Source organism: Salvelinus alpinus, chromosome 35, assembly GCF_045679555.1.
Source record: "Salvelinus alpinus chromosome 35, SLU_Salpinus.1, whole genome shotgun sequence".
Taxonomy (NCBI): Eukaryota; Metazoa; Chordata; class Actinopteri; order Salmoniformes; family Salmonidae; genus Salvelinus; species Salvelinus alpinus.
Genome location: NC_092120.1, coordinates 17,391,729 through 17,402,363, shown reverse-complemented (window position 1 = coordinate 17,402,363; position 10,635 = coordinate 17,391,729). Strand labels below are relative to the sequence as shown.

Sequence of the window (10,635 nt, the reverse complement as noted above, 5' to 3'; positions counted from 1 at the left end):
ATTAGGGTAACTCTCAATCCCAATTTCAGCCTTTGCCCAACCCCTTCAAATAAAGACAAAAAATACATTCAGGTGAGAAGTTGTGAGTGGCGGGAATTGCACATAAATATTCATTTTTGGAGGTGGGTAAATGTAGTTGTACCTAATTCCAACACTTTTTCGCTAAAGCATACTTACCAGAAGTCCACTGGCACGTTCTGATAAATAAAACAATGTGTATCGGAAGTAGATATGGCTTTGGACAGTTAGCTTACATGTTAAGGTGCCGAGTTCCTGACATCTATTGCCACTTGCAGAGTAAGTTCATATCCCCCATTGGGCAAACAGAAAACTCTTTGAAATGTGGACTCACATTTATTGTAGTATTGTGCTGGAAAGAAAGTGCAATCATCACCTTGAAGATGGGCTCAATTCAATCCAACCTGCATTGCAGTATTTACACAGTATCTCTTTTTCCAATTGTCAAATTAACTCACAAATTGGTCTTGGGTACTTTATAAAAACCTACAACTACTACCCATCTCACAGGTATCCTTTCACTTTTGAGAATTAGAATTGTGTTGGCACGGGTTGAATATTGTAAATACAGGCCCATCTGGAATTAGAACTCACAATCATTGAACTATGAGCCAACTGTTAATTCGGACTGCGCCGCCAATCAGTTATAGCGGTTTGGGAAGAAATATAACTAGTTGACATGACCACCATTGTCATCTATTTCTTATGATGGATGTAGCTACAAATATAAACAATCCTCTTAGCCTACATGTTTTTTTATTTATTCGTAAAAGCACATACGTGTATGAAACAGTAAGCAAAAACGTTCAATTTGGTCATATGCGGAAATGTGCCTTACATCCTTTTGAATTTTGTGTAACGTCAGTAGTCTAGTCAGGGAGGCATCATGCAATATATTTGGCACACTCCACTTACCAAGACCATTGCTGTCACCTGCTTTTATATTAAGCTTTGTGGTGGTACAACCAGCTCATATAGAAGGGAGTGTATTTCATACCGAATACCTGTCTTGAGATGGTAGAGTTGAACCGCTAAGAGCAAAAAGCTAGATTTACTACTAAAAGACCAAAATATAACTTTTGCAACGAACTGTCAAAATTAAGACCAGAATTAAGGTGTTTCACTATAACTAAGTTTTAAACATCTGGTTTTTGATTAAACATGTTTAAAAAAAAAAAAAAGAAAGTTTCGATTAAGATTTTTTTTATAACATTTTATAAACAGGTCATACAAATTAACAGTATACATTTTCAACTGATTTGAATCAACTCTTCCATCACACAGATGGTGTGTTTCTCCATCTTTTTTAGAATCATAAAAAGCACATTTGCCAACTCTGACTTGCCAGCATCAAAGCTCAAAATAATGAAATTTTTCTATAAGTGACAATCTAAATAATATTAAAACAATCAACAGCAACAATCAATATACATTTTTAGGCAAACAAGTAATGTCCAGATTTGGGTTCAAATACTATTTTAGCATTTGCCTTAGACTGCCTGAAGTGCAAATGGGTGGGGTTTGCAGTTTTGCCACTATTCTATTGGTTCCATTGCGCCAGGCAAGCTCAATGAAGCCCAGCTAAAGTATTTGAAATTATTTCAAATAGTATTTGAACCCATGTCTGGTAATGACAAAGACATGCATACCACTTAGTTGATGAAATGCAGCTCAGCTTCTTTGGGACTAGCCCATTCATTATCAAACAACAGCGATAGTAACAGAAAGATTAAATACAAAAAGCGAAAAAAGGAAATATGCTTGATGAACAATATCATAGATAAGTGTCAACCTTATAAAAAAGTAACAATCGTTGTTAAAAAGGCCGAGTGGTTTAGGTGTTGCGCCATATATAAATGCTCGAGTTGCGTTTGTATGTTCACAGATTATGGGAGCGAGGGGAATATTTTAGCCATAGTGCAAATACATGACAGCATTTCGCTTATGTCTTAACTGACTTCACTGGTTTTCTCCAGCACCACCAAACCATCTTTCTTTTCACGTTCTCTCAATATCTATCTTTTTTCCCCCATCTCTTGGACCTATTCTTTAGTATACTATAAATACATTAACTTTCTGGAGCAGTGTTTGACAACTGCAACATATTATTTTCTTCAAATAATCATGATATGGCTAGAGGGTAAGTAACAAGTAAAGCAAGACAGCAAATACTGCTTTGAAACCTAATTGACATAGGAGAAAAGTCATGTGCACAAAACTGCAATTATCAGCATTGAATCACTCAAACATACTTTACTCGCATAACATATTTACAGTGTCGTAAATATCAGTGTTCTGTAGCTGCTTTACAAAGTGTCGCTTTCATAGATTAGCGGTGATGCGTTCATACAAAAATCTAGCAAGTTTGCATAGCTGGAAGCATTTTTCATTTTCTTTGGTTTGATAATACATACTATATAAAGTAAGGCTTTTTTTTTTTAAAGGCACATAACCCTTTTTTCACATAGTCACGACTTACTGTGGAGAAGGAAAGCCTTGGAGTGGATCTCCCCTCTCTTGTCTAGATAGCAGCTACATCAAAATAGTAGGATTTCGAACAGTGTTCGATGGACAATTTGCATGTTGGTCAATGTTATCCTCACATATTAAAATGCTATAGCCTCTAATACAGAACATTGAAGTAGCGATAGTGGAATTAAATTCTTCAGTGAATTCAGATCCATGCCATTTTTCTCTGTGCTTCAGTAGCCTGATGCTTAGCTCTGGTATTTGACAGCAAGCGGCAGAAAGCACTGGGGGAGGATGAGGGATTGAGCTGTGGTCTAGTGAGCAAGGTGTGTGTGTGTGTGTGTGTGTATGACCTGAGAGGCAGTCTGTGGGTCTGTGTTAACAACCTTGGCAGTGATAAGGGGGGCCCTGGGGTTGACCTAGGCGGGCGTGTGTGAGGAGAGGGCCGATACGGTGTGTGTGTGTGTGTGTGTGTGTGGTCTATAGATTGCTGTTGGTGTTGCAGTCGCGACACAGGATCTGGTCTCCATTGGGGAAGAAGCCCGCCCCCACCAGAGAGACGGAGCACTCTGTGCAGGTGAAGCAGGGCTGGTGCCACTGGCGCTCCTCAAACGAGATGTACTTCCCTCCGCCGAAACCTAGACAAGACAGGAAGGTGTTATTTTAGACATTTAAATAGTTATTTAACAAACAGCAAGTAGCCACTGAGGTCTCCTCCCATACATAAACATGTGTAATCAATGGCCGCGTTCCAGATGATCTGCAATGCAGTAGCCACGAGTAAAAATAACCAATGATTGAATGCCATGTTATCCATCCTTTTTGAGATTTGGTGCGTGACTGCTATGTAGAGGCAGCCTGGAACATGGCCAACAGTTACTCAGTAAATCTGCATCCTCAGAAAAAAATACATGTCTGTAGCAGCCTTTCTCAACTGTCCCCTGCTCCTGGGTCATAATAGCTGTCTATGACCTTTGACCCTACCTGTGATAGGCTTGCTGCAGGCCTCACACTTCTTGGAGTATAGGCTGCCGAAGCACTTGAGGCAGTAGGGGTTGTCTTCGCGCGAGGTGAAGTGCTGCCCTGCCAGCTGCACCTTGCAGCCCGCACACACAAAGCACTCCTTGTGCCACGGCTCATCCCGATACGTCACGCCCCCTTTAGCCAGGGCCTGGAGGGAAGAGAGGGTCAAAGGTCATCATAGTTAGTCAAAGACCACAAGTCAAAATGATATAATAGAATACACTCAAAAATACCGAATGGATACCCTCTGTTAAGGCTTTTTCCACACAACTCCTTATCCCCTTTGGTTCCCAGAATCAGGAAATAAGGAATAAGCAAGGACATAATTCTGCCGAATAAAAAAAAGGGAATTTAGGGAAAATTTCCACACGGACCTTTTTGCAGCGGGTGCAGCGCGGGGCGAACTTATCCTCATAGCAGGACACGCAGTAGTGTTCATCCTTGTCTGGGATGAAGGACTTGGAGCCGATGGGCTGCTCACAGCTGTGGCAGATGAAACAGCCCTCGTGCCATGTGGAGCCACCATACTCCAACTTCCTCGTGCCTGGGAGTGTAGAGATAGAGAGATAGGAGAGAAAAATGAAGTGAGAAAGAAGGAGATATTTATCAACAGGACAATATTGAAGTAAAAAGCATTAAAAAAATCAAAGAGAAGGTCCAAGTCAGAAGATGCATGGCAGTTGACAGCGATAATAGCAACAGAATGTCCCACTGTTGAAGAAATATTCTGTTGAAGGGAAAATTGAGTGAGAACAAAAAGAAAAAGCCCTGTCAAGAGTGCACAACACTTCCCCGCCTGGCTGAATATCCCTGGCTACCGACATTACTGTAGCTTAATCCAGACCTGGGTTCAAATACTTTTTGAAACAATGTCAAATACTTAAAGCTGTGCTTGATTGAATTTGCCTGTTGCAATGGAACCAATAGAAAAGTCAGAAATGTGCAAACCCCGCCCACCTGGTACTCCAGGCAGGCTAAAGCAAATGCTTAAAGTATTTGAAAGATTTCAAATAGTATTTGAACCCAGGTCTTGTTCTATCAGATCCATCTAAGTGACCTAGTGCTTCTGAGGATTCCAGGATTCCATTCAAATGGCTTAGGGGGTTTTCTTGAGGTGATTTAAGTTTGGTTTGGAGTTCTAAGGAAAATGACACCTGAGCTTTACCAAGTGAAGCCAATAGGGCAAAACTCCACCCTAGACAAGAAACCACTGGTGACCGCACAACATCAGAATAATAGGTAACACTTTATTTGGATATTCCCAACTTCTAAGTACAGTAAATGGTTTGTAGATGTTCAGTAGATGTTCAATAACTGTCAACATTTCAACAAACTATCCACTAACACTAACCTTTAGCCTAACCATTATTCTAACCCTAGATGCTAAAGATACTTTGTTGATAGTATGACCATCTGTAGATCTACAGTACCAGTCAAAAGTTTGGACACACCTGCTCATTCAAGGGTTTTTCTTTATTTTGACTATTTTCGACACTGTAGAATAATAGTGAAGACATCAAAACTATGAAATAACACATATGGAATCATGTAGTAACCAAAAAAGTGTTAACCAAATCAAAATATATGGAACACTTTTCCAACAGTCTTGAAGGAGTTCCCACATATGCTGAGCACTTGTTGGCTGCTTTTCCTTCACTTTGCGGTCCAACTGATCCCAAACCATCTCAATTGGGTTGAAGTCGGGTGATTGTGGAGGCCAGGTCGGAGGCCAGGTCATCTGATGCAGCACTCCATCTTGGTCAAATAGCCCTTACACAGCCTGGAGGTGTGTTGGGTCATTGTCCTGTGGAAAAACAAATGATAGTCCCACTAAGCGCAAACCAGATGGGATGGCGTATCACTGCAGAATGCTGTGGTAGTCATGCTGGTTAAGTTTGCCTTGAATTCTAATTAAAATCACTGACAGTGTCACCAGCAAAGCACCATCACACCTCCTCCCCCATGGTGGGAACCACACATCCGGAGATCATCTGTACATCTACTCTGCGTCTCACAAAAGACACGGCGGTTAGAACCAAAAATCTCAAATTTGGATTTATGAGACCAAAGGACAGATTTCCACCAGTCTAATGTCCATTTCTCAAGCAGGTCTCTTTTTCTTATTGGTATCCTTTAGTAGTGTAGTGGCTTCTTTGCAGCAATTTGACCATGAAGGCCTGATTCACAGGCCTCTGAACAGTTGATGTTGAGTTGTGTCTGTTACTTGAACTCTGAAGCATTTATTTGGGCTGCAATTTCTGAGGCTGGAAACTCTGATGAACATTTCCTCTGCAGCAGAGGTAACTCTGGGTCTTCCTTTCCTGTGGCGGTCCTCAGAGCCAGTTTCATCATAGCGCTTGATGGTTTTTGTAACTGCATTTGAAGAAAGTTCTTAAAATTTTACAGATTGACTGACCTTCATGTCTTAACGTAATGATGGACTGTCATTTCTCTTTGCTTATTTGAGCACTTTTTTGGTTACTACATGATTCCATGTGTTATTTCACAGTTTTGATGTCTTCACTATTATTCTATAATGTAGAAAATAGTACAAATAAAGAAAAACCCTTGAATGAGTAGGTGTGTCCAACTTTTGACTGGTACTTTTGACTGGTATTGGACTATCCAAATCAAATTGTATGTCACATGCGCCGAATACAACAGGTGTACTTGTGCTGACTTAATGCTGACTTACAAGACCTTAACCAACAATGCAGATAAGAAAAATACCTAAGAAATAAAAGTAACAAATAATTAAAGAGTAAAATAACAATCGCAAGGCTATATACAGGGGGTACCGATACAGAGCCAATGTGCGAGGGCACCGGTTAATCAAGGTAATACAGTTGAAGTTGGAAGTTTACATACACTTTAGCCAAATAATTTAAACTCAGTTTTTCACAATTCCTGAAATGTAATCCTCGTAAAAATTTGGTAGCATTGCTTTAAAAATTGTTTAACTTGGGTCAAACGTTTCGGGTAGCCTTCCACAAGCTTCCCACAATAAGATGGGTGAATTTTGGCCCATTCCTCCTGACAGAGTTGGTCTAAGTGAATCAGGTTTGTAGGCCTCCTTGCACGCACACACCTTCAGTTCTGCCCACACATTTTCTATGGGATTGATGTCAGGGCTTTGTGATGGCCACTCCAATACCTTTACTTTGTTGTCCTTAAGCCATTTTGCCACAACTTTAGTAGTATGCTTGGGGTCATTGTCCATTTGGAAGACCCGGTTTTGGAGCAGTGGCTTCTTCCTTGCTGAGCGGCCTTTCAGATTATGTCGATATAGGACTCGTTTTACTGTGGATAGAGATACTTTTGTACCCGTTTCCTCCAGCATCTTCACAAGGTCCTTTGCTGTTGTTCAAGGATTGATTTGCACTTTTCGCATCAATGTACGTTCATCTCTAGGAGACAGAATGCGTCTCCTTCCTGAGCGGTATGATGGCTGCGTGGTCCCATGGTGTTTATACTTGCGTACTATTGTTTGTACAGATGAACGTCATACCTTCATAAATGTCTCCCAAGGATGAACCAGACTTGTGGAGGTCTACAATCTTTTTTCTGAGGTCTTAGCTGATTTCTTTTGATTTTCCCATGATGTCAAGCAGAGAGGCAGTGAGTTTGAAGGTAGGCCTTGAAATACATCCACAGGTACACCTCCAAGTGACTCAAATGATGTCCATTAGCCTATCAAAAGCTTCTAAAACCATGACATGATTTTCTGAAATTTTCCAAGCGGTTTAAAGGCACAGTCAACTTAGTGTATGTAAACTTCTGACCCACTGGAAATGTGATACAGTGAATTATGAGAGAAATAATCTGTCTGTAAACAATTGTTGGAAAAATTACTTGTGTCATGCACAAAGTAGATGTCTTAACCGACTTGCCAAAACTATAGTTTGTTAACAAGAAATGTGTGGAATGGTTGAAATATGAGTTAATGACTCCAACCTAAGTGTATCTAAACTTCCAACTTCAACAGTATGTACATGTAGGTAGAGTTATTAAAGTGACTGTTATTTATGCAGAGTAGCAGCAGCGGGGGGGGACAATGCAAATAGTGTGGGTAGCCATTTGACTAGATGTTCAGGAGTCTTATGGCTTGGGGGTAGAAGCTGTTTAGAAACCTCTTGGACCTGGACTTGGAGCTCCGGTACCGCTTGCCGTGCGGTAACAGAGAGAACAGTCTATGACTAGGGTGGCTGGATTCTGACAATTTTTACAAATATACATAGACTGTCGCCCCGTCGCCCCTGCCGACACAGTGTATAACCCACCCAGCTGTATGTTATTCATGTCGCCATTCAGCCACGACTCGATGAAACATAACATATTACAGTCGTTAATGTCCCGTTGGTAGGATGTACGTGCTTTTAGTTCAGCCACTTTATTATCCAGCGATTGTACGTTGGCCAATAGTACCGATGGCAAAGGCAGATTAGCCACCCGTCGCCCGGATCCTCACAAGGCACCCCGATCTCCTTCTGCGAAACCTCCGTCTCTTTCTCCTGCGAATGACGGGGATGAGGGCCTGTTCGGCTGTCTGGAGTAAATCCCTCTCGTCCGATTCATTAAAGAAAAATTATTCGTCCAAATAAGGTGGGACCAAATAATATTACACTATACCCAACCTGGTTGGCACTAAAACATGTCATTATTTTCCAGGCTCTGGAAACGTGATAGATTTGTCTTTGCCATCATTACTGAACGAGGGTTCTCGGATATACAACACCATCAATGCATACTGAATACAGTAATTGGAATTTTTGTCTAAACTAAAAGAGAAGTAACCACAACAATAACAACAAAAGACCACCTCCACCACACTCTTCCTGGAATCATTTGCTGTTTTACGACTTTTCGTTTTGGCTGATAGATACAGCGGTGCTGAAAAAGTTTACGGGCTTATCTCGTTATCGTCAGACACTTGGCCGCTCTCCAAGGCACGGGGATTTGGCTCAGAGACAGCAAGTAAGGAAAACTGGCAATTACTCCGTCACATTCTGCCCCGGCCGCGCTGACTCGCTAACTCTTTATTCTCTCGCTCTCTTCTTTGTCTCTCTGACATTTGCTCTTTCTTTCTCTGGCTAGGTGCAAATGTTTTGTTGTCAAAGATTTTTCTCTAGATCTCAAGCTTTACGACAAAGTCTCTGTGCTTTTCATGTTCAGTAGCCTATATCTTCAGACCATCTTAAACACCCAGCTGCAGAAATGATGAACAATGCCTGGGTGACGCAAGGACAACATTTCCAAGGATATGGGGGAGATCATGATTAGTCTTGTGTCGCGTAGTGTAGCCTATGTTAAATATAGGAGTGAGTGTGTTCATGTCACTGGAGGCTGGTGTCACTTTAAAAATCGGAGGACGGGCTCATTGTAATGCCTGGAAAGGAATGAATGGAAAAGTTCCATTCCATTACACCCACAATGAGAAATTTCTCCTTCCACCAGCCTCCAGTGTTACATGCATAGTGTTTCCATGCCTCCCCCCAGTACCTGGCATGACAGTCTTGTCACAGGCCACACACTTGGAGGAGAACTCGTTGCAGTAGCAGTCGTTGCACAGCAGCGCCTCCTCCTGGCTGGTGAAGGGCTCGTCCGCCAGCGAGCGGTCACAGCGGAAGCAACGGAAACAGTGCTCGTGGTAGTGCCGGTCCTCGTAGAACAGCTCCTGGAGATACAAGGGCAACAGTCGAGATCATAAAGCTACCATCCACAACCGTTGTGCCATTGAGCAAGCCACCTAACTCCTAAACTGCACTGGTTACCGTCGCAAGATTGACAATAAAGGACTATTCTATTCTTCCATCCAAGACAATTTATAGACACAAATTCCTAGGACTTCCTGGAAAGGAGTGTACAGTAATGTAGGCCACACAATGTAATGGATGTTATTGGCTACACATGTACATTGAATACAATTGCATTGGTGACCCTGTTGGTGACCTGTTTCAAATGACCAGTGAACTACTGTGACCTCAATGATCAAGTATTGTAAATTATCTGAAAAGAGTGCATTATACATCTAATTTAAAGTGTTTCCGGATCTGTAATGAAAAGGTCATCCTGACCCTGCAAGTACCTGGAGAACTCAAGCCAACACTGGGGTTTCTGGTTATGAACAGAGGGAATAGGGGAGAGGTGATAGGTAAGAGAGGAGACGGGAAGGAGGATAGAGGGGCGAGAGAGAGAATGTGTGAGTGTATGTGTGAGTGTGTGGGTGTGTGTGTGAGAGAGAGAGAGAATGTGTGAGTGTATGTGTGTGTGTGAGAGAGAGAGAGAATGTGTGTGTGTGTGTGTGAGAGAGAGAGAGAGTTCCAGACAGGGAAGAGCAACAGTTTGTGTGGTCGAAGACAAAACACAGGCTTTACTATCCGTTTGCTGCTTTTGAGGGTGTCGATGATAACTCATTGGCCTCCTGTGTGTGTGTGTGTGTGTGTGTGTGTGTGTGTGTGTGTGTGTGTGTGTGTGTGTGTGTATGCTAGCCAAGCACGCAACCTCATTGCTTATCCCACCGCATCCACTCCCTCTTCTTACTGTAGCAAATTATCAACTTCACGTGTTTGTGTTTTCCATTAAGGAAATATTAAAACTGCATTCATTGTGGGGAACAAGGAGACATTTTCCTCACACAACATTTCATGGTATGACACGGCATGGCTGGCTAGTTGAGCTTGGTTGGAAACCATCTGTAATGGCATGTTAAATTTGCCTAAACCTTGCCCTGCCACATTCAGACCATGAAAGACAACTGCCTCATTTAGCATCCAGAATGCATAATTATCGAGATACGACCCCTAACTACCACTCATTACCATGTAACAACAGTTTGCAGTGTTGAAATGACTCAACTAGAATTGCATGCCCTAATGAACATGACCCACTAGTGGAGCCAAAATGAAAGTCTTACCCGGGCGTCATGGCCGATTAGCTCCTTGCACTCGTCGCAGGTGTTGGCGAACAGGCTGTCGTAACAGGGGATGCAGTAGGGGTTGTCCCCCTCTCCCCCGTCTGCCTGGATGTACTTGCGTCCGTACAGGGACTCCTTGCAGTTGTCGCAGTCGAACCGGTCACTCATTGTGACTTGTTCCATCCCTGCAACAGAAAAGCAGGGTCGGCATG

The 10,635-nt window shown here is 42.2% G+C and overlaps 1 protein-coding gene and 1 long non-coding RNA gene across 3 annotated transcripts in view; both read right to left on the bottom strand.

Annotated features, from left to right (window-relative positions):
• Positions 1–757: 757 nt before the first annotated feature.
• The window catches only part of LOC139564379 (uncharacterized), a 247,644-nt gene continuing 237,766 nt past the window's right edge, over positions 758–10,635 (bottom strand). The window contains exon 2 of the long non-coding RNA XR_011672727.1: positions 758–1,966. This is a non-coding gene — a long non-coding RNA (uncharacterized lncRNA). The remainder of the gene's footprint in view (positions 1,967–10,635) is intronic.
• LOC139564377 (four and a half LIM domains protein 3-like) overlaps positions 1,205–10,635 on the bottom strand; it is a 48,146-nt gene continuing 38,715 nt past the window's right edge. The window contains exons 2-7 of one of the 2 annotated variants that reach the window (XR_011672724.1): positions 10,424–10,608; positions 9,010–9,184; positions 3,885–4,054; positions 3,472–3,658; positions 2,006–3,125; positions 1,205–1,971 (exon numbers count right to left, since the gene is read on the bottom strand). Coding sequence is in view for 1 of the 2 variants with exons in the window: in XM_071383857.1 (XP_071239958.1) it covers positions 2,968–3,125; positions 3,472–3,658; positions 3,885–4,054; positions 9,010–9,184; positions 10,424–10,608 (875 nt within the window). In the remaining variant the exon portion in view is untranslated. Of the gene's footprint in view, positions 3,126–3,471; positions 3,659–3,884; positions 4,055–9,009; positions 9,185–10,423; positions 10,609–10,635 lie in introns of both variants that reach the window. The other variant, XM_071383857.1, reaches the window with a different exon arrangement.